The sequence below is a fragment of the Bubalus kerabau genome, chromosome 17 (genome assembly GCF_029407905.1).
Source record: "Bubalus kerabau isolate K-KA32 ecotype Philippines breed swamp buffalo chromosome 17, PCC_UOA_SB_1v2, whole genome shotgun sequence".
Classification (NCBI taxonomy): Eukaryota; Metazoa; Chordata; class Mammalia; order Artiodactyla; family Bovidae; genus Bubalus; species Bubalus kerabau.
Window position 1 is genome coordinate 46,994,825 of NC_073640.1, and position 27,679 is coordinate 47,022,503.

The following is a 27,679-nucleotide window of genomic DNA, read 5'->3' on the forward strand; positions in this document are numbered from 1 at the left end:
GATTCTGTGTCATTCTACCAAGTGTGCTTCTGTGGTTATCAGTGCTCATTTGCAGTTGCCTCCCTTTTGATTTTTATTATCTTTATTTTTTTGCAAATATTTTATCATCTCTTCACTGATTCCTCGAAACAGTCTTATGCGATGAGCTGATGCCGTGGCCTGGGTGATGAAGAAACGTTTCCTCTTTCAAAGACTCCAGTTTTTGGATGATAAGAAGTCCTAAAGAGGAAGCAATCAAACCTATCTGCCTTCACCCTGAGCGCTGCTTCCTGGTCTTGATACGCTTTCAGATTCTCCTGTGAATTGTCTTAGATAAATAAGGATGGACTACCATCCATTTTTTGAGATCACGTCTCTGTTCACCTGGAGGACAGTACAGCACAAGAGAATGGATCGTGGAAATGCATTCCCCCATAACCACAGTCTGCACCAATGTGACATCAACACTAATCCTACGTTGGGAAAGTTTTGCTCCCTTCGTCTTTCAACAAGTTTGCAGCTGCCTTCACCGCCCTGAGGTCCAGGTCTTCTCTCCAGGCTCCCTCCGAGTGGTGCTGGCAGTCGGCGGTGAGGCGTCCGTCGGGCGCCCAGCGTCCCAGGAGGCGAGCCCGGTGGGCCGTTCCAGGGAGCGACGCCGAGGCGGGGCTCCCCGAGGACGTGGTGAAACTAAAACAGAAATCGGTGATTCAAAACATCATCTCAGGAAATTTTGCTTTCCAAAGACAGGTGTTCCCTTCTCGAGGCTACTAATTGGTTCTCCAATTTCCACCGAACCTTCCCCGCTGTCGGCCGCCCACCCCTCGGAGAGCCGCCCAGCGCGCTCTCCCGGGGAACCCCGGGCAGCCTCTCCCGCCGGCCCCGCCCTCCCCGCCGAACCGTGGGATACGCCTCCGCCGCGTGCCCGCCTCCCGCGCCTAGACCTCCCGCAATTGGCTGGTGGCCCTGCCCGTCGCGGGGGGGGGGGAGGGCGTGTCCCCCGCAAGACGGCGCTCCCATTGGTCACGACGGTAGCGGCCGCGCGCGCGGACCCGGCGAGGAGGGGAAGCCGGTGGTGGTGGCGGCTGCGGCGGCGGAACGGGCGGAGGCAGCCGGTTTCGTAACCGTCGCTCCTCCTGGCTGACTCTCGGGCTGCGAGGCCTGGGTCGGGTCGGGCCGCGCCGTGCGGGGCCGCTTGGAGTGGAGGCCGCCTGGGAGCGGGCGGGCTGGAGGGGCCAGGTAAGGAGGCCGCGGGCGGGCTGAGGGAGGAGAAGGAGGCCGCGGCGCCGCCGGCCGCTCGCGTGGGCGCGGCCCCAGCCCGAGGAGACCTAGCCCGGCCCTGGGCGGCCGGCTTGCTGGGAAGGCCCCGCGCGGCCCGCGGCGCGGGCGGCGGCCCCGCGCGGCGTCTGATGCAACCTGCCGGCAACACTCGGCGGGGCCGCTGAGCTCATCCCTGGCTCCGGCCCAGCGCCACGGCGCCACCCGCCGACCCCCGCGTTCCCCCGGCGCCCCTGCTGCCGGCCGGGGACGGGATGCGAGCCCGGCTGTGCCCCACTCCAGAACCCGGCCCTCTTGTTTCTGCAGTGTGACTAGCCAGGCTCGTATTGGCCCCTGGGGATAAAGGGTGTTCCCAGAATAGCAGAAGGTGGATCGCGTCCTGTTGAGTGCCACCTGGGATTATTTCCTGCAAGTCCTAAACGGCTCGGTGTCGGGCAGTCGGGAATCCAGTTCAGAAGTTGGTAGAAAAGTAGGCAGGGAAAGCAGTTGATTTTGAAATATATGACTTTACTCAAATAATATTGTGTTTCCTTATGGAGCTGTACTTCGAATATATACCCTGCGTTGACTGTTAAGCACAGGTTCGATGAACGTGCAGCCGCCAAGAGTAGAATAGGAAAGAGGAGGGCAAGAAATGAAGCACTTCATTAGCGTGTTTGGAGGGAACACAGGAAAACTGCCAGCCGAGGTGCCTATGTGGAGAGGATGGAAATGCATGTTTGAGGGGAAGGAGAATCTGTTCTTCGAAGTAAGCTTGTGGGTTTTTATTCTTCAGAAGGTTTAACTGCTTGGCTTTCCTCTGATCTGAGGTTTGTGCTGTCATCTGGCATCTTACATAAAATGTGTCCGTTTCAGAAAGGTGTTTAACATTGGTGGGTTACCCAAAAGTTGGTAGTTCTCTCTCCCAGGATACGCTGTCAGTTGAATTCTTGTTTGAAGAGATTATCCTTTAATTCAGGTAGGATATGGGATGCTCAGAGACACATTTGAAATAAAATACTATGGAGGCTTGCTTTACTAAGAAATTTAGTCTGTAAAAGCCCTTGATAACTAAAAGTTAAAATCTGATCAGCTGTTACTACTTGAGTAGTATTTGGGATAAGCTATTCTTAAAGTTGATTCACTGTTTTGGAAAAACTTAGTGTAAACAAGGCTAAATAATTACAGGATGCTAGTGAGCTGAAGAACTTTTCAGTTTCTTAAGTCCTACTTCTGGTGGGCACACTTGGCAGATTCAGCCATTTTAATACCTGCCTGAAAAACATAGGTAGAACCTAAACTTAATTTTTTTTTTTTTAACCCCCAGAATATCCTCTTAACTTCTCAAGATAGTGTCATAACCCTCGGCAAAGTTGTCTGATCTTGGACAGGTAGTTTCATCCCTAGGGATTTAAACAGCACCTGGTGAGCCCTAGGTGAAGATGAATAGGGCAGAATTCATGTGGCTGAATTTGGTGTTATGGCCTAAGATTGCCCCACCTGATCACAGAAATGGTAAACACAGGTAGTCACGATTCCATGTTTCTTGTGTGTTCTTAGGCCGGAGGTAGGGGATGCTCCTGTGGGTTCTTATGCTGATAGATACATTGGTCTCCTGCCTTTTTGGTTTTCCCGACCTATCAGTAAAAAGAAAAAGAAAAAAGAGCATGACTCTAAAAGATGTATATTTATAAACAGTGTGGTGTGTTATTAATAGTTGGTGTGTGTTGTAAATGACACCAAAACTAGAGTAAAACGATGATATTAAAAAAAGACAAAAGAGATTTTTTTCTCATACTCCAGTGGACCACGTATAGGCTTCCTGAAGGAGAATACTCATTTGTGGACCCCTGTTTTGGGTCATGAAGCCAGCATGGCAAATGCGTAGAAATCCTGCTCATTTGGGTGTGTGTTAGGGTTTGACGGCTTACTTCACTTCATTTGTAGTACTGAGTTGCCAAACCCTGGCAACACATGCCTAAGAACTTGAGGGTGTGGAAAAATGTAACTGGACAAAGTGGAAAATAAAGGTTCTCAACTGAATGAAGCAAAGACTAGACATGAATGACCTTCACTGTAGAGGCTGGGGACTAGAGTAGCAAATGTTTTTATTTTCCAGTATACCTTTAAGACAGACCAAGAAGACTGTGTGTATCTTGAAAAGAAAGTGAAAGTGAAGTCGCTCAGTCGTGTCCGACTCTTTGCGACCTGGTGGACTGCAGCCCACCAGGCTCCTCCGTCCATGGGATTCTCCAGGCAAGAATACTGGAGTGGGTTGCCATTCCCTTCTCCAGGGGATCTTCCCGACCTAGGGATCAAACCCAGGTCTCCCGCATTGCAGACATCTTATCTTAGTAACACTCAATTTAATTATGGTTGTTTTAAGAGATTTTAATGCTAGAGAATCTTATTTTTATATCAGACACTTAAATAAATAAATGTTTTCTCTGAGCCTTTTGAGACTGTATTCAACAAACGTTTCTTGAGCACCACCACTGGATGCTGGGCGTATGGTGATAAAGACGGAGGCCTGCCTCTAGCTTATTCTACAGGGAGCCACACTGTGGAGCTGGCATTGACAGAGAAACTAGGGGGACAAATTGGACAAAAGCACAAAGTGCAGACCATTTAGGGGAGTGATGTTGGCTTCCAGTATTGTTGAGGGGTGATGAGAAAGGGAGCTGGGCCTGAAGAGATTTGATCTGTATGTGGAAGCCACAGATAAATATTCAGCGAGAGGCTGCGATGCACTCAGGTTTGAGTCCTCGATTGCTCTGGAGACAGTGGCTGGGGGAACACTGCTGCAGCGGGGCAGGCTGTGCCCGAGAGACGGTGTCAGCCTGAGGTGACTGTGGCGTAGAATGGAGAGGGGTGGTGGAGTAAGGTGTTTTGGGGAATACGGGTGGGTAGAATACCAGTAATACCAATGATTTGAACAGATTTGGAACAAGGGACAAATATCTGGATATTTTGGAGTGTAGATCTTCATTGGGGATATTGGAATTAAACATTTGGGAAGGAGGAGAGGAGGGATAGCTCATTGTATATATATGGAAAAAAATGACAAGAGGGCTAGGAAAATGCTTGAGACATTTATTGTCCCAAGTGAAACTTGAGAAAATTTTGATTTTGCTGTACTCATTCTAACATTTTGAGTTTTCAGTGTATCCCTGATTTGAATGAACGTCACTTGATTTAAGAAATTTGACTTTAAAAATGGTACCCACTCAGCCCATCTTTCTGAAGATCTGTGGTTGGTTTGTGGCAGTGGCTGTGAAACGGCGCTTGCGGGTCCTGTCAAGACGAGCTTAGCCCTGTTCTGTTCCGAGACTGCTGGTGCCTGCGTCTGGGGCAGCCTGAGCATTTGCGTGTCTGCCAAGGGGATGCTGATGCCGCTGGTTCAGGGACCATGCTTTTGGGAACTGCTGCGTTTCAGTTTTCCTTCTGCTTCCTGCCGGAGGGATTCGCAGCAAGGAAGCAAGGTGCCGCCCTGCTTCCTGTGGACTGAACTTTGGAACTGCATTTGTCCACGTAGGAGCCAGACTTTCGTTTAGGGTTGAACATCCAGATTTGAAATAAGCTTATTTTCCATTGTAGGTGCTCGTTAAATGTTTGTGAAAGAAACAAAAGCACAGATATCAGTGTAAACTGCAGAACTGTAAACTGTATGTAGCATTTCGAGGTAGCTGTTTTACTCAGTGTAAAAAATAAAATTGGAAATCTGTTTGGAGTAAGTCTTAGCCCCAGTTAGCTCTTTGACCCCCTTTCCATGGTGGATAACTCTTCACCTTGAGCACTACTTTCTTGGCTTGTCTTTGGTTGGGGAAATAAAAATAACTCCTTTTTTTTTTTTAATCTCCCAGTTTCCCTTTCTTACATATTTTACCAGTTTGATGATTACTATTTGTTTTACAAGCCAAGGACTTATTTTCAAAACCTTGTCTGCTGAGTTCAGTACCTTGGCAAGATGAGTCAGACAGAGGTGAAAGCACCCTTCCTTGTTCTGGTGTCTTTGAGAACAAAAACGGGCATGAACTTCACTAAGTTTGGAGCCTGTAATAAGTGTTTTTGGTGACTGAAGTTCATGGTATAGTGTCAGTGTCAGAGGGCATTTTACATCCCTCCTTTGCAGAGGGGGAAACGGAGGCCCAGAGAGGGAAGGGGTGTGTCCACAGTGGGACGCAGATGTGCGAGCCAGGATGAGAATCGACTTGGTTCCTGGTCTCTACTTCTTTAGATTATTGTTATCTCTGAGTTTACTAGGGATTAGCTTTAAAGACTAACAACCCAGTTGGTATATAGAAGATAAATAAGATGAACATAATCATTGATTGTTGAGATAATCCCAGGAGAGGTGTTAAACAAGTTCTTAAAAATTGAGTAAACACTTCACTTTAGACCAGTAGATATGCAATAGTATAGATGGCCAGTAACACTATTAATGCTAAGTGTGGTGCAAATTATCCTGAACTGCCACTTTTCAACTGGAAGGAAAAATAGGCAACATGATAAATTATCAAGGGAAATTGTGAAATATTCATTACTGAAGATAAACTTGGAGTAGATATCCATCATGGTTTGGAAGGAAGCTTTTGGTGTTTCCTTAGTACCGAAGTGAGAACAGATGACCCCTTTTGCTCAGGACTGCCTGTGTGGCCTGAAAAACAATGGAAAGCAATGATACATGGCCTTTTGAAAAACGGCCAATACAGAAATGACTTGCTAAAGGTTTGGGCGAAGCTTTTCTTAAGAATTGTGAGGTGTACTCATTTGAAGCTGTTCATGGTTGTGGCTTCAGGTTTTTCCACTGATGCAGTTTTGTGGAAAGAGAACAGGGTCGTTTTATGGCTCCTGCACTGCTTCCTCTGTTTCCAGCAGCGTGTGACTTCTTGGTGGGCATAATTCACTCAGTTTAGACAATCTGTCTTGAAGTGGCCTCGTGATGATAGGCTAGGTCTGCTTTTGACACATCTTAAGGCAGTTTTAGGACCAGCGTGGATTCAGAGTAACCGAATATGAGTGGTTTCTGAAACGGAATGTTTCTCGCGGCAGCACTGCAGATTTGGCCTGCCCTCCGTGCTGCTTGAGCGGCGCCAGCCGGGTGCAGGCCTGCCGCTGCCCGGGCTCTTGGTGCAGCCTGACTCCCAGCTTGCACCTCCTTGGATGCATCATCAGGGCCTTTGTTTCTCTCCTTGCGGCATCAGGTTGACAGTGTTGAGATGTGTTTACTAGTTATGTCAAGAATTAGGAAAACACTAGAAGCTGGATGAGATGGGGAAGCAAACTGGGTGTCTCAGAGCTCCTCAATGAGCCAAGAAACTAACTTAGGAAATCTCTGTAAACTACCGTCATTTGAGGTCATTAGGAAAATAAAAACAAGCCAAAAAACACATTTTCAAAGTATCCCATACAGATACGCTTTGGGAGAACAGTTAGGTCCTTTGTGGCTCAGTCTGCACATTGGAGTAAGGGCCACGCAGAGACGGCGGTGCAGCGTTCCCGAGGAGGCCAGACGGGCGCTCTGCCCCCGCCTCCTGATTTGACTTGGACCAGCAGTTGAGCCATCGCCCCTCTTTTATTGCACCGTCTCTCCTGTTATAACTGTGTAAAGGGAGCACCTCACAGTTCTCTCTCGCAGACTGCCAAGTGCTGTCATTCATATGCGCCACCTAACTAGTGACACTGCTTTGTTTTTTCCTCCCATTTTTGGTAACAGTCACAGATGGGCAGTCCCCTCAGGGACTCAGGTGGGTTAAATTTGGCCGTGTGGTGCGTGTGTATTAACTTACTTCTCTAAATTACGTGACGTAGACTTCTGAAACATGGGAACAGTCGGCAGTTGTTGTGGAGGCTTCTCAGCATAGTCAGTTAATATTGGCCTGCTGTTAAGTACATGCGAATTTGATCTCATTTGATCTTGTCATTTCCAATATTTTAATGCAGTTTTTTCTTAAATAGGTACATGTGAAGATTTCTTGGCAGTTCAGTGTGGAAACCATTGATCACCTTGTCTTCATTCTGCTTGTTCTGTGTTGACAAGGGAGCGTGCCCAAATGAGCAAGGCATCGCAGCAGAACAGCACTCCGGGCGTGAACGGAATAAGTGTCATCCATACTCAGGCCCATGCCAGCGGCTTACAGCAGGTTCCTCAGCTGGTGCCCGCCGGCCCTGGGGGCGGAGGCAAAGCTGTGCCTCCCAGCAAGCAGAGCAAAAAGAGCTCACCCATGGATCGCAACAGTGACGAGTATCGACAGCGCAGGGAGAGGAACAACATGGCTGTGAAAAAGAGTCGGTTGAAAAGCAAGCAGAAAGCGCAGGATACGCTGCAGAGAGTCAATCAGCTCAAGGAAGAGAATGAACGGTTGGAAGCAAAAATTAAATTGCTGACTAAGGAATTAAGTGTACTGAAAGATTTGTTTCTTGAGCACGCACACAACCTCGCAGATAACGTGCAACCCAGTAGCACTGAAAATACGACAAATCCTGATAAGGCAGGACAGTAGAGCTCACCCCTTCCAAACTTCACACCTTGTGGCTTGAACATTTAAGGTGGGACTACCTACACCTCTCATATCAGCGGCTGAACCGCCATTATTCAGAGATCCATTGAAGGTTGTTTTCTAGGGTCAGCCCTGAAGAGCTGATTAGCTAAAAATGTTAGACGTGTAACTTGAATATCTGGTTTTAAATGATAAGGATTTTTGTGGGGATAAAAAACACTTAAAGGTATATGGTGAAAAAAAAAAAAAAAAAAACCTGCCCTGGAACCTTGATGTTCTTAATAAATGCTGACTTCCCAAAAAAATGTTTCTTTTTTAGGTTGACAAAAGGAATGGGGAACTGGCAAGTCGTGCGGAAGAGTCTTGGTTTTAATGGATATGGTTAATTGGATGAAAGAAAGCTGAATGCGACCTCTTTTCATCTATATGTGACTCGTTTCTAAATTATGTATTAAAAATGCTTAGGGCTAATAGAAACCAATCACTTTATAATTTGGAGTGATTTTATGTATAGCATAAACCCTGTTTCAGCATAACTAGTTTTACCCAACAAATACTAGTTTTTTGAATAGTGATGACAAGTTACGTAAAGAAACCCCATTGCATTTTAAAGGCAGTATGCACCCAACTGGATTAAAAATAGAAATAGCATTTAGGAAGCAAATAGGTTTTTTAAAAGTAAAAGCAAAGCATATTAGAATTACACTCTTGGGATACCTTTGGGTTATTGGATTGGCATTATTTTGTTAAAATTAAAAAAAATCAATGGTTTAGAGAAACTCCGTATCAGTTTTAGCTTCTGCAGATGCTAGTAAGCTTTTTTTTTTTTAACACCATTTGCACAGCCTGGTTAGTAAATCAAAGGATCTTAACAGTTTATGTCCACCCAAATTGCGGGTTAGGATTTTGAATATTAATTTCAGCAGGTAGTTTCTCTGTTCACATACATTGCAGTGGGGCCGAGGATTTTGAAAGCAAAAATTTCCTGTGAAGGCTCACTTGTATTTGACCTTAACCAGCTGGTTATTAGAAAAATACACTGTCAACTCCATGCCATTTCCCAAAATAATAGCCTAACAAAACTTGAAAGTATAAGGTTTAACAGTTAATTTATTTCACTTAAACACATCTTTTTGTATTGTTTTTGTGACATTTCTTAGTTAGTGGGCTCTATTCTTCCAGACTTTTGTACCACTTTTTATTCATTTGTATGCATTTATGTCCCATAAATTATTTTAGCAAGAAAATACTGATAAAACTCAGGATATTGATATTTCTGTTGAGAAGAAAAAGTGGCAGTCGCTAGAACGGGAATCTCTAGGATCTGGATTATATCAGTGTTGGTAGTTTTGATTGCCCTTGTTTTTCTTTGAATGCAACTCTAGCTCAAATTTGTTGGAGTCTGTTTTTTTCTTCTTCCAGTGTTTGTTTTTGGATGACCCAGGCTGGTGACAAGAGGCTGAGTCACATCAGACTTAAAGAGTTACCAGCTATCTTATTTGAATGTGGTCATTTTTAGGCTGCATTGTTGTTTCACACCAAGACCCTGGGACATTGTAACCAGGATGCAATTCAAGTTGCACCCTCAGGTGGATGGAAGAGTGGTGTCTGTGCCCTTCTGGTCAGCAGCAGACATCATAGTGCCCTGCAGCTCAGCAAAGCCATTAACAAAGGCCAAGAATCCCTTCTGCATGTGACACGAGCCCAGTATTGTCCCATGAGAGCCACCATCCCAGGATGGCTAACTCCTGATAGAGCCAGGAGACAGGATAGGGGTTGCTGTTAGGGTCCAACGTTGGTTACCTTGGTTGGAGTATCAATCAACTTGTAGGTTGATGGAGGAGATGCCCCAGAATCCTGCTGAATCTTCAGTAGCACCTCACTGGGGATGCAGTTAGGTCTCCTGAATCCTCAAGCATCTATAAGAGGTGCTACAGACATTTTAATCTCTTTATTTACTAAATAGTATCTTTCAGAAATGAATGTCCACATGGAATTTATCCTTACCTATTATATGAAGTGACCTAACTATCTTGGAAAAGAAGCTTTCGGGAAATCATCAGGAATGTACTCGGTTATTTCAAATAAGAAAATAGATTGGAACTTTTGGAACAGTTGATTCAAACTTTCCTTTTACCTATGCAAATCAGAACTAGCACAAGCAGTCGTGCAGTTTTATGCATAATGTAAAAAAATGTTAACCATGGCCTTGACTGTCTTACTGAAGTGTTTGGGAATGAAAGGTTTTCATTTGATAGGTTTATCAGTATAAAATGGAGGGAACCCAAGTATGGGGAATGGGCAAGTGTAGAGCTTTGGGAATTGTAAAGGACTTGTAACTTTTTTGTTCTGTAGGTTTCGTATGAACCATTAGGATATGACCTGCCTTTGCTGGCAGGTCTAGTGGTCTAGGAATTAGGCTTCAGTGTAAATTTCCAGCTGCCTCTGAGTCTTCTGGGGTGGGTGCTTTCTGACTGGTCCTGGCTGCGGGTGGTGCCAGTGAACAGTGCTTCCTGCTGTCCGGCCCCTTTTAGTTACTGGGGTGTGAGCTCATGCTTTGGACATTCTTACCAAGAAGTAGTAAGATTTCAATAAAATATGACCAGAACTTTGAAATTCAGGTCATGAGTGTGAAATTCTCATTTACATAAAGAAGTAGAAGTATGTACACTTTAATGTTTGAGGTTAAAAGGAAGGAAATCATAGCAGCTTTTGATGTTTCTTAATCCCCGTTAGAAGGTTTGAAGCTTTGTACCTGAACAACCCAGTTAAAGCACTAGGAGTGTTTTCGATGCCTTAGAAATAGAAAAGTTTTGTCTGACAAAAGCTAGGAAGGAATAAAGTCCATTCTATAGCTGTTAGATCTGCCTCTCAGGAAAAAGTACTTGTTCTTTTTGTTCCTGGCTTTCCTCAGTTTGTGAGATAACTCTATTTTTTTAAATATAATTTTATTTCTTTCAATGGATTTGAAATAAAAAAAACTTTGGAATAATGCCTGTATTTCATTGTGGGTTTCTTTGTTAGATGCCAAGAAAGTAATCCAAGTTTGTTCGCCAGCTCTGAGGAGCAGGCAGATGGATGCCTGCGGCCTCTATGTGCTCAGCCCAAGGCAGGGGTGAGGCGGGTGTGGGGGCACGCAGAGGCGCTTTTGTCCCGTCTCTGCCGTGCTCAGTTGTGTCCAACTCTTTGCAACTCCATGGACTGTAGCCCTCCAGGCACTGTCCATGGGATTTTCCAGGCAAGAATACTAGAGTGGATTACCATTTCTTCTGCGGGGGATCTTCCTGACCCAAGGATCAAACCCATGTCTCTTGGATCTCCTGCATTGGCAGGCAGAGTTTTTACTGTTTGAGCAACCACGTCTAGGCTTCCCTTAATGACAGGAACATAGTTGTCTCTGAATTTAGAGTGCCTCTTCTGTTACATTCTTTGTCACCTAATGTAAAAGTATATACCAGAATAGAGGGAGCAGAAACTCGCATCCTGCTTGGACACCTAGTGTCTCAGAGTGCAGCCTCCACCTTCAGGGTAGGAAATCAGTTCTTGGGCTTTGAGGTCGACGGGACATCAAAGTCAGGCCTTTCCCCTCACAGTACAGTGTATAGTACGTGCACTGTCTTCATCTGAGTGTCTGTAAAAAGGAATTCATAAATACAAGCCTGAGAAAAGCTGATCTGAGTGTTTCAAGGGAAGACACCATCTAGATCCTTGTCTTCTATGATCCTTCAGTTATTTTCATGTCTTGGGAAATAGATTTCTACTTCATCTTAATGAAAACGAGTGCAGTAATGATTTCTGCGGTAGTACATCCCATTTCATTTTTATGAATTAGTTGTAAGTTAGCATCCAATAACTTGTCAGGAAATTCTATATCAAGATGGTTGTGGGGGTGCCAGCCCTATTTCAGTAAAAGCACTTTAGACCTACTGCTCAGTGGCTGCCTGGGAGTGAAGAGCGCATGTGCCTTTTACACGTTCTAGGGAGAACAGCAACCCTGAATACCCTTTTACTGCAAAGTCCCCGCTACTCCCAGCACTCCAGACCTGAAGGTTATGCAGGGGTGTCCAGAGAACAGGGCTTGGAAGAGAATGGAGTTGTTAGGCGTCACACATCACACTTGTTTGCAGCCCATTTACCCAAGACTTGCTTCCTGGGAAGCAGCTATCGGACCAGATACCTTTGTACATCGCCACCTTTCAGCTCTACCTCCTGAGTCTCCGGACTTCCCCGGCCTCACCTCCCCTGCCCCACCTTCTGCAGGAGACATCACCCTCTCTGGCCTGGCTTTGATCTCCCCGGAATCTTCCACACTTTCCAGATCTTCGTGGTTCCCCAGTACACTCGGTGAGACCCAGCCTCCCTGGGATGTGGGTCTGCTCTTGCTGCCTTTACCACCACCCTGCCCCGACCCGGCCCCAACTCTCCCGCATCATTGCATCACTGCTTTGACAGCAGGGCTTTTCTCAGCACTCTACCCCAGGGCCGGCCGCCTTAGCACAGCTCTGGAATGGCTTCATCCCTCTTACTTTTCACTTCCTACCCTTCTTCTGTCTCAGGCCCCTGGCTTTCTAGGCAAAGTCAATCTTGTTCTTTCCTTCTTGGCACTTTTCAGCGTTTGAGACAATCTATTTGTGCATGTTTAAGGAGAAGTCTCTGAGACTCCAGGCTCTGAGAGCTGGGGTCTTGTTTTTATGCCAACATTGGTATATAGGAGATAACTCATTTCTTGAATGAATACCTAGACTTTTCCTGGATTTTGGAAAGGCTTTTTGGCACTCTATGGCTTTCTGGAACGGTCTCTAATGAATTTCTGAAGCTGTACAAATTTCTGCAAAACTTGGAGACTTAGGACTTGAACGCAGCCTCTGAAACGTGGGGCGAAGTAGGTGACTGCTGTGTTCCTGAGTCCTACTGCAAAGAACGCCCTTGACTTGGCCACCTGGGTCCAAGGCCCATTTCTGTCCCCATTGTCCCTCTGGGACGAAGAGCACTTAGTTACTGAGATTTCTCCTTGAACTTTTTTATTGACTTGCTTGATAATCAGAGCAAACGTTATGTGAAATGGGCAGTTTTGGTATTAAAACATCTAAAGGGGAGGAAGGAGAAAGATGTATTTTTCAGTTAACACAACTAAAGTGTCCACTTAAGAGTTCCAACCTAATTTTAACTGGTTTTATCCTGGGGGTGGGGGGAGCTTGAAACCCTGTGCTTAGAATGTGGCTTGCAGGTACAGCTGGGGGTGAGAACGATTTGGCAAACTCAAACTGACCCTCAGAAAGACAGCCATTCCTCAAAATGCTCAATATCATGAATAATCGTAATCTGCTTGTCAGCAGGAAACCTTAAAAACTGGATGTTACAAATCACTATAAAAATAGTGATTTGAAACCAATACTGCTGTATTTTAATGAGGCCACATCACAAGCACTTTCTTATTATTGGCATAGAAGGAATCAGTTTGTACTCCTCTCTTCAATAACAGTCTCTGGCTTGGGCTATGGTTTCCCCGTCCTGTCAAGGTTTCATCTGTGACATCTGTCCTTCTCACCTGCCCTTCACCTTGGCTCAGAAACTCCCAGATGTGCAGAGACAAGCCTGGGATGGCGTGCAGGATTCTAGAAGCTGGCTGCAGAGTGGGGGTGGGTCTGGGGGACCGTGGGAAGGCTGGGCAAGCAGAGGAAGGCTAGGTGTCTGGCCACTGGCAGGGACTGAGCCAGATGGCCCGGGTGCTCCAGTGCCTCAAAGTGGAGCTCAGCCAGTGGGCTTCCACTCCTGGGAGACAAATGGACTTGGCGAACGTGGAAGGAACGAGAGAGCTCACCTTTGCCATGGTGCTGCCTGACGCGGCAGTGTCTCTCAAACAGATGCTGGCTTTACTAGCATATCTCACGTGAAAAGGAGACCAAGGACAAGGAGTCTGCAAGTCGCAGGTTCTCGGGTAACTGGGCTGTAAGTGCTACACAGTTCTGGCCACTTCGGGAATCCAGCTTTGAGGCAGTGCGTGTGTGCGTGTTCAGTCATGACTGTGACCCCATGGGCTGTATTCCACCGGGCTCCTCTGTCCATGGGATTTTCCAGCAAGAATACCAGAGTGGGTTGCCGTTCCCTTCTCTGGAGGATCTTCCCAATCCCGGGATCGAATCCGCATCCCCTGCACTGGCAGGTGGATGCTTGACCACTATGCCACCCATATCAAAAAGGCTGCTTACTCTATGGTCCTCCTTTGCACCTGTGCAGAGGCAAGACAACCCCATCTACACATTCGGGCCCCCAGAGGGCTCTGCAGGGTCACTTCCCAGGTCTAAGCGTGTATTCATCTGCAAAGGGAAAAAAGAATGGGGGGGGCGGGGGCGGCGGGTATGGGCACAAAGGTCCATTTTAGGAAATCTTTTATTGCAAATTCCATTCTGTGTATTGATTTTGAGAGAAAACATCCTGAGCAGAATACAAATGACAGCAAAATACACATTTAGTTGCTAGTAAAGAGAACGGGATTATTGAAAATAATGCGATAATTAAAAATTAGCATTCAAAAAGCCGCTGACACTCAAGCAAAGTAAAGACATTTAGATGAAGGGTGTGATCCCACAGAAGAGTAGTAAGAAAGTTTCTCCAGGGAAACAGCATATTGGGTGTGATCAAAGGCCGATGATGTCACGTGTGATTTCTGAGCACCACTGGGGCTGATCAGCAGGCCTCCCTTCATGACGCAACTTGCGAGGCCGGGGCCCAGCCCCCTACCCCGGGGCACATCCGTGGCTCTACTTGGGGCCAGAGAAGGGAGCAAAGGCCTTGTCCTGGCCCGCCATGCACGCTTCTACCTCCTCTACTGTGCGGGGCACGCAGGTCAGCAGCTCCATGCCAGTGTCAGTCACCACAACGTCCTCCTCGATCCGGACCTGGTCAGACGGATGGACACTCGTTATCTCTGAGCTGCCCTTGCGCGCTTGGTTTGAGCATCAGGCCTGACAGCTCCAGGCTGAGTGGGAAGAGCCCTTTCTGTGGAGTGGGCAGCATGGCCCAGGATGGGGCGCTGGCCTCAAGGCCGCTGTGTGCAGCTGCTGGGCAGAAGGCGCCTCCCACAGGACATACGCTCCTCCACCCGCCTACCCTGGCCTGCCCCCTGCTAGGTGGGTGGCAGTCCCTGGAGCAGGCAGGGGTTTTGTAGGAATCTGTGTCACTTGTGTTGAGGGCCGGTGACAGACCATGAGAAAGGGTGGGCCAGGTGTCTCTCAAGTGAGGAGAGTCAAGATTGTGCCTCCTGTCCTGGAGGACAAAGAGGTGACAGGTGTGGGGGGAAGGGAAGAGGGCGTTCTGGGAGCAATCAGCACTCACCCCACCAAAACCACGGAAGCGCTGCAGGACCTCGCGGTTAAAGAAGCAGGAGCGGGCCGGGTCGGCCAGGGCCTCGTCCAGGAGGTGGTCGATGAAGTAGATGCCCGGCTCCACGGTGAGCACCATGCGCGGCTCCAGGCGCCGGGCCGTGCGCAGGCGCTGCAGGCCGGGCTCATCAATCCGATCCACGCCCTGGGTAGGTGGGTGGGGGGCGGGGGGAGGGGAGAGGGCAGTGAGCGGGCACCCAGGAGGGTGCAGCCCCAGGCCGGGGCCACCACCTCAGCAGGAGGCAGACGGAAACAGGCGAGCGTGCAGGGCACCCGCCCCTGTCCGTGCAGGCATCTACACGTGGGGCCTGGCTCTGGTCCCCTTGGGTCCCCCTGGAGCCGCAGGACGCTCTGTGACCTTGGGGGTCTCCAGCCCAGACTCGGACTTGCTGGGCTGTCCACGGTCCTTCAGATAAAGCCCTCTGCTCTCTGCACGCTCCCCTGGATTTCTCGTGTCCCTGCCCCTTGTCACCCCTAGAACTGTGCCCCATGGACACTTGTGCACACACCCAAGGCATGCTGCCCCTGCTGACCCAGGGGGCTGGCTGAGGGTCTGGCTGCCTCACCCAGGCCCTCTCCCCGCCAGGGGAGCGGTTGAAGCCAAACCTGTGAAGCCAAAAAAGCTCTTAGGAGGCTGCAGGGCCTCCCAGGCTGCAGATTTCTTCCAGGCAGCTGGTTTCCAGGCAGAGTGGAAACCAGCCCTGAAGTGCTGGGCCTGGCTCCCTACAAGCCGAGGCCCAGGTTTTCCATGTGGCTTTCCAAGAAGAGGGACAGGTACTGTCAGCAGGACACCAGCCCCGGCTCATGTGTGCACAGATGCACTCAGCCCGTGTGCATGGCCTGGGGGTATGGCCCGCGAGGAGCACACGGGGCAGCTCCACACCACACCCATGTGCTGGGCCTCCGCTGGGCCATGGGACTGGCTCTCAGCTCCCCCCCAGCGCTCACAGGGGCGTGGCCGACGGGGCAGGTGGCAGCTAGGACACTTGCAGAAATCTCCCTGCCTTCCCCAAGTCCTGGAGGCACCCGTCCGGCCCTCGGCCAAGGCCTGGGAGCAAGCGGGCAGCAGGCATGCTTTCTGGTCGGCCTCTGAGCTTGCCCTGCCCCGCTCGTGGCTCTATGCTGGAAGCCCAGCTGCTGGAGATGGAACTGTCATTTCTGACTGTTTGGGGGCCAAGAACATCAGACTTCAATTAGTGGTTCATGTAAGGTAACCAGAAACGGGCTGGCTCAGCCTCCATCCATGGCTGGGCACAGCAGGGAAGGCTGTGACCGTGACTCCACGAGGGCGGGGACAGCGGGGCACTGTGTGCACGGCCACCCTGACCAGGTGTGAGCCAGGCTGGGATGGAGGTGACCAGGTGTGAGCCAGGCTGGGATGGAGGTGATGAGGGGACACCAAGGCCCTGTGGCCCCTGGGCACAGTCGCCCGTCTGGTGCGGTACCTGACCCCACAGTACTATGTGCCTGGAGGGTCTGGGCAGGTGGGCAGGGGGCGCAGGAGGGCACAGTCTGGGATGACGGTCCCCGTGCTCAGGCGAGAGGTGCTGGGGGTTGGGTAGCAGGGGCCTATCTCCTGCTATCTGAAGCCTGCATCTGCCCCCTGGGCAGCCCCTCCCCTCCGTTCCCTTCATGCTGCCCCCAAGAGCCAACCTTTTCTTTCCAAGGCTGTCAAAGTCAGGGGCCTGGCAGAGGCAGAGAGCTGACGAGGTCTCGCCTCCCTGATCTCCTTGGTGGCTGTGGGGCTGCGCCAAGGGTAGGGGGTTTGTTCAAACTTGTACAGACGGCCTTCTCTCCAGATTTCAGGACCACTGGTCAGACTGGAAGTGAGGGGTGAATGGAAGGGATCGCAGAACACTTGCTCCCAGGAGTCTGCCCTATAGGCCTCACCAAGGACGGCCAGATCAGGGCTGGGAGGATGGAGGCGGGGCTGAGTAGGGAGAAGACCCCATGAAGGGGAGAGGCCAAGCCCCTCAGGCCTGGGGACTTTAGCCTTGTTGGGGTTGGGGGGGGGAACCCTGCCCACGCCGGGTTCACGCCGGCTTCCGCTTGGGCTCAGGGCTTGACGGGGCCTCTGCTGCACTGGGCTCCAGGCAGAGGAGACCCAGATGTGTCTGTAGGCCTGAAATAAAACAAATGACTTTTATAGGAAAAGCCATATTTTTTCCACAATGTTTATCTGTCAGAAGAATAGACTCCGTGAGCACAAAGGACCGCTTACTGGAAAAGATGAAAACAGTTTGCTGCCAATTTTCTCTGGTGGAAAAAAAGTGCTTTGGCGACTAATGAATAACGAACCTCAGTTAACAATGTCTGGAAGGCTCCGCTCTTGGCTCCCTGTGCACAGTGTGATGGATAGAAATTAGGAAATTAAAACTGATTTTGTTTCTCCAAATTTAACTGTTTACACTTGAGGAAAAAATAATTGAATAATAATGCTTCTCTTGAGCAATCCCCCCCCCTAAAAATCGTTCTTAGAGCTTTCAAAATACCCTGCAGCTAAGGGGCCAAGCCATCTTGGCTAACTGGCTGGTGGGCCCCAGGGCGTGCACCGATTGCATAATCCACCCCCCTGTGCTTCGGGCACCCGGCCAGACGGCAGGGCCGGCTCACCCCCACCCAGAGGCCTGTGGAGGCTGCAGCCACCTGCCCAGCAGAGCCTCCTGAAGCCTCAAGCTTTGTCTGGGTGGTCCTTTTGAGGGTTGGTCAGTAGGAGGGGGAGGGGAAAGCCTGGCCTGGAGATGCCCACACAAGCCTCCCTGTCCCGCAGAGCATGCCTCCTGGAGACGAGGAGGCCATGGGGGCCCTGTTGGCCCAGGCATCTAGGGGGACAGAAGCTGTACCAGGAGAGGGTGGAGCAGGACTTGCAAGGGGCGCTGGGCTCAGCTCATCCCAGGATGGACTGGCCACCAGCCTGAGGAGCCTCGTCACACCTGATGAATGAAGCCAGAGGCAGGACATGACGGGTGCACTGCCAGCCCATCACTGAGACCCAGCTTCGGGGCTCCCACGGCCCTCTGGGGACCCCGTGCACTGCACACTTTCAAGGCAGGTGCTGCCCCCAGCGTGCAGCCCCAGGCCCTGTGCAGAGCACACCCATTGCCTGCCAGGTTCTGTGGAGGCGGCCACCAGGGGAGACGCCCTCATGTAAGGACCAGGACCCTTGGGCGTGGGGGGGATCAGGGCAGTGACCTGGGTCGGGATCAACCCCTGGGTGGGGAGGGACAGCAGGCCTTGCCAAGACCCCAGTCCTTCACATCCTGCCTGTCCCCCTACACTGCGGCCATGTCCCAGAGCCCCACCCCACCCCCAGGGAGGGCCAGGCTCAGCTCCAGCTCACAGGCAGGCCGCTTGGGCCGACGCGCCCACACTGACCTCAGGGTAGCCTCCCACGTCGTGCACGTCGAGGCCCAGCAGGTGGCCGAGCCCGTGAGGCATGAACACAGCTCCCAGGTGGACCTGGACCATGGCGTCCACGCTGCCGGTCAAGAGGCCAATGCGGGTCAGCTCCTCCAGGTGGATGCGGTCGGCCAGGCGGTGCATGTCGGGCCACCAGACACCTGGGGCTCAGGAGGAGGCTGCAATGAGCTGTGGCCTCTGGCAGCCTGGCCAGAGCTTCCCAGGGCAAGGTTGCGGGGGACACAGGAAGCCCTTGCACTGGCTAAGGCCAGGGAGCCTGAGGCGAGCGGCAAGACCGATGCGGCCCAGGCTGCCCCGGCAGGGCTCTCTTAGCGCAGCTCTGGACTTGAGACCCCTCCTCTCTCTCTACTGTGTCCTCGGGGCTAGGCTCCTCTCACCCACAGTCACCCACAGGGGCCCAGCTCCCGTTGTGTCTGCTCCCAGGGCCAGGCTGCTGCTGCTGCTGCTAAGTTGCTTCAGTTGTGTCTGACTCTGTGCGACCCCAGAGACAGCAGCCCACCAGGCTCTGGTGTCCTTGGGAGCCCAGTAAAATCTTTGGCATCAGGAGGAGAAAAGCACGTGCCCCCAAGAGCCGATGCGGGGCAGCCTCAGTGAGCCCCACACGGAGGCTCAGGTGGGGGTGGGGGAGGGGCATCCTTGCACACCCCCCACATGGGGGGCTGAATCATCCTTGGAGCTGCTGTGGGGAGCAAAGGTTTCTGGGGTGAAGGTGCAGCCGCCACAGCCTCACCAGCAAACAGGCAGGGGTCTGTGGTGACCATCTCTGTGGTAGCCCAGATGTCCAAACCCTGGGCTCTAATCAAACTCATCCCGGCCCCATGTTTCTGGGGCAAAGGTCACCATGGAGAGCGTCCCTAGGCACCAAGTTCTGAGGACTGCAGGCTCTTCGGAGCCGCCTGGCCCCCAGGGAGGCCCTGAAGGGCTGGAGCCTCAGGCCCTCAGGAAGCGGCCTCCAGGAGCCTCGCTGTCAATGGGGCACGGCCGCCTTGCCCACTGGGCCTCCACAGAGCAAGGGCACCGGGTGCTCAAACGGAGCACAAGAACCTAGGCTGGCAACGCTCCCTGCCCCACCTTACAAGGGTGGAGCTGGGGACAGGCCATGTGCCAGCCAAGGCCAGCAGCCCTGGGACGAACAAGGCCAGGAGGACAGGGTGGGACCTGCACCCAGAGAGGGTGGCCAGGGCCGGGCCCTGTGGCCCCTCCATGTGGGGCGTTACCCTGGCTCCCAAGGAGTTGCTCAGCCATGCCCCGATGATCTCGGCTGCAAGAGGGGAGCGCTGGGATTCCACCCCTCAAAGGGCCTTGCTGGACTCTGTACTGGTGAGGGGTGGGCCACCGGGATCTGAACCTCTGGGGCTGACAGGGAGCAGATGATGGGCCCAAGAGGTAGAGGGAGATGAGACACAGGCCCTCCCTTTTCAGACACTTGCTGGGCACCAGTCCCCCAGGTTTCCCCCTATCCTGCCAGAGACGGTGGGCCCATGTTTGGGGTCTCGAGCTGGCTAGAGGCCCGGGGCTGATCCAACCTCCTGAACCCCCAGGACCCAGGGTCTGAGCTGGTGGTGCTGCACCCCGATCACCAGGCAGTGGCTAGTGCCTGGCACAAGACACAGGAGGCCAAGGGTGGAGGAAGCCCAGTCTTGTCCAGATACACAGCCTCCTTGGAGTCCAGCCCTGTTCTATCTGCCCCAGCCCATGAAGTGGGTATGGCATCCTGGGGTCTGGAGTCTGGTTACGACCACTTCACCATGGGTGGCTGGGTCTGCACTCCTTGGGGTAGAGCCAGCGAGGGGAGCTTTTCTCTGATGGTTTGGCATCCTGAAATAGAGACCTGGGTAACCAGGTCCCAGCTAGGCTGCTCACCTGCTGTGTGGCCTAGGCAGGCCTTCACCTCTGGGAGCCTCAGACGCTTCCTTTGTCAAAAAGCCACGACACTGGTTGCAGAAGCTGGCTGTAGAGGCTGTGGCATCTACTGGGGACCAGCTCACTAAGCTCCCAAAACTGCCACTGTTCATCCATCACTTGTGGCCAGTCAGACCATAGGTTCGACCCTTTATGATCAGTGCGTCCCTGGGGCAGAAGCCAAGCCTTCCCAGCCTCGGACACCGCTCTTTTCCTAAAATCGACTCACCCACCTTGCCCTCCTCGGGCCAGGGACCCCTGCTTCAGAAGCACACCGAGGTCCTTGCACGACAGACCCTTTGCAGAGCTGGCTGGCCTGTGACCCTCCTGCTCGAGGTCTCAGCGTACACATCAGCCCCTCCCGGAGCGACCTCCCCCATCGCAATCACTCTGCTGTCCCGGCCAATCTGCACCTTCTTCCGGGCCCAAGTATGCTCACTTGCTTCTAGGGTCTCTCCACCAGGAGGGCGGCTGCCTCTCCAGGGCAAACCACAGCCTGGCAGAGCGGGTGCTGGTCCAGGGGTGGGCGTGCAGCACGCTCTTTCCTAAGGCCTGCCCCTGCCCAGGGCCTCTGGGCCTAAGAGTAAGCCCCCAAGTAACCCTGCGAACTCTGCTCCCATCACTTGGCCTGGCCCCCGGGACCGGGCAGGGCCGATGCCCCAGGGCAGCTCCATCTATCTTGGGCAGGGCCTTTTCGGGCCGCCAAGTGAGAGGCCCGGGAAGCAGGCTGACTTCAAACCTGGCTACCTTCCACGGCGCGGGGCTGCGGTCTCGGCCGGGCCCAGGCAGCGGGTGGGAATCAGGTATAAATCAAGCTCTGCGCTGGCAGCTCGGCTCCCCTCCTGTCCTCGCGGCCCCTCGTGGGGGCCGGACGTGCAGGCCCCGGCGGTCCCCGCGGCGCCTCTCGTCTTCCTCGCCTGCGCGCCCTTGGGGAAGGCCGTGCACACGGCTCTCTTGGCCGGGAGTGGGAGTTTCTGCCTGTGTGTGGTTAGGGTTGTGACAGTGATTAAACCTCCAGCAACTTGGCCCCAGTGTCTGGCCCGGATGGTGGTTACGACACCCACGGCCAGGGCAGGGGCCCCTGAAATGAGTGGAGGTTACTGTCCCTGGGCTAGGCTGCAGGGGTGGGCACACGCCAGAGGGTCTCCCTGCCCGCCTAAGGCCCCAACGCCCCAGCTCCTTGGCCTCTGCAGCCCGTGGGCACCTCTGAGCCCACAGGCCTGGCCAGGAGGATTGGGGTTCCCCCGAGCCTACTCACACTAGGGATACTGCACAGGGATCACACTGCAGAGACCGGGTCATCTGCCCTGCCTGCCTTCCCACCACCAGCAAGCACCGAATCTCATCCTCTCTTCCCAAAACCTCTCCTGACCCCGACGCCTCCATGGGCCCCCACCTCTCCTGGACCCCTGCCGGGTTCCTCCCCACTCCTCACCCCCGCTGCCTCCTGTACATGGCCGGGACACCAGGCCATCTTTTTGGAGCACGGGTCAGACCAGGCCAGTTCCCACCCCGAGAACTGATCCCCAAGCTCCTTGGCCTGGCTTCCCTCTCCAGCTTCACCCCCACCCACTCCTGAGGTGCCCCTGTGCCTTCCACCTGCCATTCTCTCAGCTGGGACACCTCATCTTCCCAGTCTCACTCCCCTGCCTCCCGTGGACCTCTGTGTTGAGGCTTTCTCCAGGAAGCCCTCCCTGATTGCCTCTTCCTCTGCTGCCCGAGCTAGGCAGGGAATGGTCTCTGAAACCTGAGAAGGCGGGGCCTATGCCCTGCTCTGAGTCTGACAACCACGTGGCCTGACCGGGAGCCCCAGCCTCCCTGTGGCTCTCTTGCAGCCAGTGCTATGACTTGATGGACCCAGGATTCACGTGTGCCCCCAACCCCGCTCCTCTGTGCACTCAGGCCCAGGGTAGCAAGGCGGCATCTGCGTTTTGCACTGTACCACCTGCCTTTTGGGTCAGAGGGACCTGAGTCCTGGTGCCTAGGTCCCACTACGTATCCAGAGCAGCCTCAAGTCACCGACTGGTCTTTGTGCCCACCTGGCCCCATCGGACCACACCTTCCCCTGATGGGCCGGGAGCCTGCTGGGCGTGCTGCCTGGCCTGGCTCCTGGGAGCCTCAGCAGCATCCATCATGGCTTTGAGGCCTCCTGCCCAGAGCGTGACAGCCCTGGGGGCTCCGAGGCCCAGAGCCGAGCCGGGAAGGCAGTGGAGGGCCCCTTGAGCTACATCCTCACAGCCCATCCAGACAAAGAGCTCACTTCATCCGAAGACAATGGCCCTCGGGGGATGACCGCGCGCCAGGCCCTGGGGGTGCAGGAGGGAAGGCTCAGGGCCGGGGTCCCAGGGCAGGCCCCGTGGGCTGCAGGGAAGCATCTGGCAGGCCACGCTGGCGCGGGGCGGAGGGCTTCTAGCCCACCCCGCCACACAGCCTTGCCTGCTGCCAAGACCTCGTGGGACCCACTCACCCTGCAGAAGGGCAGGGGCAGCACGCACCACGATGCTGAGTTAAGCATGAGCACCCCACGCGGTCCCCATGTGGTCCCCCACCCCAAACCCTGGCAGAGAGGCCAGGGAGGGCGGGAACTCACCCACTGCCCTTTGGCCAGCAGAGGGGCCTCTCTCAGGCCAGAGGGGGACACAGGGCCTTCACCAAGCACAGTCCTGGCTGTGCTGGTTTCTGTCCTAGGGCGCCCCTGGTCTGCATGGCATGCTGTCCCACCACCTCTGCCTGCTGGGCCTCTGTGTCCTGCACCATCTCTAAGGCGAGGCCTCAGGGGAATCCAGACACTGCAGCCCCTGCCCCCACCAGGGAGGGAGGCAAAGCTGGCAAAGGGACCCTGACCAGAGTCTGCAGAATGAACAGCCTTGCCCTGTCCGGCGGCCAGCTCAGACACTGGCTCTGGTCCCCGCCGTGCCCACAGCACCTCCTCCTCTCATGGGGGCCGGGTGTCCCATCAGCAAGCCCATGGGAGCCCGTGGAGACAGGTGGCCGGCCCAGGATGGGCTCCTGCCCTGACGTGGAAGCTTTGCAGAGATTTGCTTGCGTGGGCCAGAAGCCGGCACGTGGCCACTGCATCCACCCCCGACTTCACCACGGGGCCGGTGAGAGTGGTATTTCCCCCAGGTGCCACCACTGCCTGGCCGGCCCTGCTGCTCTCTCGTGCAGCCTCTGAGCGAGCTCAGCCCTCCTTCCCAGGCTGCGTCTGAGTGGCAGGGTGGGACACTCCCCCCACCGCCGCCGACCCCTGGCCTGCCTCCCTCAGTCCCGGAGCTGTACCCCGGGACCCGTGTGCCTAAGCACTGGCCCCTGCCTCTCCTCTGGGCATCTTGCTGTGACCCTGGCTGTCTCTAGTCACTCATCCCTGGAAGGCGCAGGAAGCAGTCACACAGTCTCTGAGGGTGTTTGTCTTGGCCCAGGAGCCAAGCCCACAAACCAGGGGCATTTCCGCTAGGACTGGGCACGGGGCTGACCTGGCCACGGCCTGTGTGCTACTATGGGGAGGCGACCTACCCCCTCTGAGGGCAGCTCTGTGAGCACAGGACCCCTGGCCTGCCTGGCCTGCGACCCCAGGGAACAGTGTGTCAGTCTTGAAGTGTGGGGTGGGGGGCTCGCTGGGGGCTCTGCTCCATCCCCCCCGCCACGGGAACCTCGAGGCCCCCAGTGCAGGGCAGGCCTGTGCCCCGCTGTGTGTTGGGGGAGGCCTGCCTCACAGTCCCCAGGGACCATCTCGGCTGAGTCTGGCCTGTCAGGGCCTGAAGCCTTGTAACCGCCTCCAAAGTCACATGGCCAGGCAGTCCCATAGGACCCTGGTGCTGGGACCACGCACCAGACCCTTTTCAGTGCAATCCCCATACGCCCTGGGGATTGGCCTGTGGACCTGGCCACTTTCTGAGCAGAAGTGAGGCTGCTTTGTTGGTTGACTGAGCCGGCCAGGACACCACCTGGGGAGGTGCCATAGATCCTGCCCAGGACCCAACAGGTTTGCCTGTGGGTGGGTGGTGTCTCCCCCGCCCTGTCCCAGCACAGGGATGGGTCTAAGCAGGGCCAGGAGTGTGAAGCCTGGAGCTCCCAGGTAAGCAAAGAGCCCCAGGAGAGACACTGTCCTTCCAAATCCCTACCTGCTCAACATCCCGCCAACCTTGCCCGCAACCACTGCCATGCCTCAGCCTCACTGCCTGCCCCAGTCTCCAGTGTGGAGTGTGGCAGCAGCCTTCCACCCTCTGTAGCACAGCCTGGAGCCAGGCTCGGGTCCATGCAGGTCCCTCTATGCTCCTGGAGGGATCTGCCATGGGCTGTGGGCGCACCAGGGTCTTGGGGCTGTGCACCTGCATGCCCTCTCACCAGCCCAAACCTTTTGCGGCAAGTGAAACGCTTATCACTTAAACAACTGATGTTCAAAGCTGAACAGAACCTTCTACTCCTTCTCTCCCTGGGGTAATGCAAGGATATCAGGGGAGGAGGAGATGGTGCCCCTTACTCGGGGTGATGGCTCCACACAGGTGGAGTTTTACAGTAACAGGTGCCATGTACCAGGGTTTAAAGGTCAGAAAGTATAAAAGGCTCCCGGTGAGCACCCTCCCTCCCCGCCGTGCCCCACCCAGTCTGTCTGTCTGGCTCCCTTCCTGCCCCTCCCCCCCGTGGATTTACAAGCACTTGTGAATCCACGTTCTTACTCCCCTCGCCCTCTTCTTTATCACCTTTTGTGAATTCTCCACCTCCTGCACTGCTCTGTCTTTATGCAACAGTCTGCCCTAGAAGTGTCCATACTAACCTCTACCTAGAGAGAACTGCTGCTTTTTAAACAGCGCAAGATGCTGTTTTCTTCTGCAGCTACTATACCAGGCCAGGCCTGCGGACGCGGTCACCTGTCCCGAGCTGAGCTTTCAGGTTTCCTTCCTTGTCTCCTTTTTCGGGTGTATCTGAGTTCCTCATCTTTGGACTCATCTGATCACCAGGCTTTGTTTCCGCCGGACAAGTGAGAGTGCGGGCCCTCACCCCTCCCTGGCTCCCCAGCACTGGATGGGGGCATCCGGAAAGCCCTGCTCAGTTTGCCTCCTCTGAAGGCAGCAGCCGCTGACGAACCCTCACAAGCAGCACCTGGCCAGCAACAACTGGACACGGGGTGGCAGAGGCTCCAGGCTGAGCCGTCAGATTCTGGGCCCTCCAGAGGCGACACTCGGGGGCCTTTACAGTTTAGGGGCTCAGGATCTTTCCTTCTTTTTCCCTTTGTAAATACAGTAAGTTTCCTACATACGAATGAGTTCAGTTCTGACAACGTGTTCGTGAAGTCCAACCAAATTAGCTTAGGTACCTGACTTACAGACAATGCCAGACACGTGAACTGATTTGAGTGGCTGGACATGTGCACACACACTGGCATCTTTGAGAGCTCACGACTTGAAGGTTCGTGTGTTGGGGACTGACTGTAAAAGTTCCATGGAGAAATACAAATCTGACCCCCACAGTCCCCCTGATTCCAGTATGAACTCAGAGTCCAGCCTTCAAGGCCTATCAGGCCAGGTCCTCAGATGGCCCCACAGCCTCTGCTCATCACTCCCCACACACCAGAGAGACACTCAGCTCCTGCCCACCCAGGCGCAGCCCCAAGTGAGGGTGCTCCACGCCCAACCACAGGCGAGTGTCCACACTGCCAAGCTCTTGCTGGAGCAGCCGCTGCTGTGCGACAGAGCAGAGGACATGCTGACATCCCAGCGGCCAGTGTGGACAGGGAGACGTGCAGGAGGAGAAGGTCGGAGGGGACAGGGGGTGGCCTCGGGCTGAGCTCCCCGACCCCCCTCAGCCCTGTCTCTGCTTGGTGGCCAGCCCCCTTTCCCAGGAGTGGTGCTGGGGGCCTGCTAGCATCTGGAGCCTTACTGGCTGAACGTGAGAGGTGGGGACAGAGTCAGGTCACTGCAGAGCGCTGGACCTTCTTCTCAGAGGTGCCCTGCCCCCTGGCCACCGGCATCCCCATGCCAGGTGGTCCTCCCCCCAGGCCCCGCCCCTGCCCTCACCTGGCTTCATGGCGCTCATGACGGCCCGGCAGCTCCGCAGCACCGCCTCGTAGATGGCCTTCTGGTCTGGGGTGAACTTGCCATTGGCGGGGAAAGAGCACGTGATGTCAGAAGCGAAGCAGTAATATTCACCGCCCATGTCGAACACGCTGCCAGAAGAGTGGGCATGAGGCTGGTGGGACACCCGGGGGCACCCGTGCCCCCTCAGCCACACTTCCCTCCTGCCCGGCACCTAAGGCCGCTGAACCAGAGACTTCTTGCAACACGGCCTGTGCAGACAGCAGTGTGGGGCCCTCCTACCCCGCTGTCTCCTCATGGTGCGCAAGCAGTAAAGGACCCAGGGGCACCCCGGGAGGCTCCCGCTCCAGAGCAGGAAGGTTGGGGGAACGTGGCTGCCCACACACCACACCCTCACAGCCCCCGCTGGCCAGGTCCCTGGATGCCTGGCTGTGGGGACGCCCTGAGGGAGGTGTGGAGGTATCCCCAGGCCCCACCTGCCACCTGGCCTCCACACAGGCACTCCAACAGCGCCACCTCCCCCCAGGGGCCACCCTGCACCCAGCATGGGCACAGCCGCAGCCACAGGGCAATGCTCGTGGGAGCCGGATGGGACCTCAGGACAGATGCACCTGCCTGACAGAAGACGTGGGCTGAGGCACAGCGCCTGGCTCTCACAGCCCCAAAGGCCCCAGTGAAAACCCAGCCAACGGCTCTGCTCTAGTTCTGAGGTCCCCTTGGTTCAAAGAGCGTGGTCCTCCCCTTGCTGGGTGGTGGTGGGGGCAGTGTGCTCTGCCAGGGCCTGGCCAGCAAGTCTCCGACTTGGGGGCTGCCTGGCCCCCAGCATCCCTGGGTCACAGAGCAGAGACCAGGAGGCACAGAGGCGGGTGTGGAGAGTGTGGGAAGAAGGGAGAAGCGGGAGCTGGGAGCCCCTGCCAGCAGAGGCAGGGCGGCGCTGGGACAGACAGCAGGCTGCTGAGTCAGGAGGCCGGGCCTCTGGGCTGCCCTCTGGACACCCCGTGACAGGGCCCCGAGCCGTGGGCCTGGGCCGGAGTGCGGGGAGCCGGGCTCCCACACCCTCGCCGCCTGGCCCTACTGTCAAGGGCAGGTGAGAATCCTGCCTCACACACCCTCCACACGGAGATAAGACAAAATGAGGGAGGCGTTGCCGGGTCCAAGCTTGGCTCTCACCAGGGCACCCACAGAGAGTAGTGGGGTGCCCAGAATGAGC

General features: G+C 54.2%; 2 protein-coding genes across 2 annotated transcripts in view; one reads left to right on the forward strand and one right to left on the reverse strand.

Annotated features, from left to right (window-relative positions):
* The first annotated feature begins 1,058 nt into the window (after positions 1-1,058).
* On the forward strand, positions 1,059-10,733 carry CEBPG (CCAAT enhancer binding protein gamma). The gene is made up of 2 exons (XM_055552088.1): positions 1,059-1,215; positions 7,192-10,733. Exon 2 carries the CDS (start codon positions 7,287-7,289, stop codon positions 7,734-7,736), a length of 450 nt encoding a protein of 149 aa, XP_055408063.1. The 5' UTR covers positions 1,059-1,215; positions 7,192-7,286; the 3' UTR covers positions 7,737-10,733.
* A 3,372-nt stretch (positions 10,734-14,105) lies between these two features.
* PEPD (peptidase D) overlaps positions 14,106-27,679 on the reverse strand; it is a 119,569-nt gene continuing 105,995 nt past the window's right edge. The window contains exons 12-15 of the mRNA XM_055554082.1: positions 26,452-26,600; positions 18,491-18,675; positions 15,069-15,260; positions 14,106-14,632 (exon numbers count right to left, since the gene is read on the reverse strand). Of these exons, the coding sequence (XP_055410057.1) occupies positions 14,495-14,632; positions 15,069-15,260; positions 18,491-18,675; positions 26,452-26,600 (664 nt within the window). The 3' untranslated portion in view covers positions 14,106-14,494. The remainder of the gene's footprint in view (positions 14,633-15,068; positions 15,261-18,490; positions 18,676-26,451; positions 26,601-27,679) is intronic.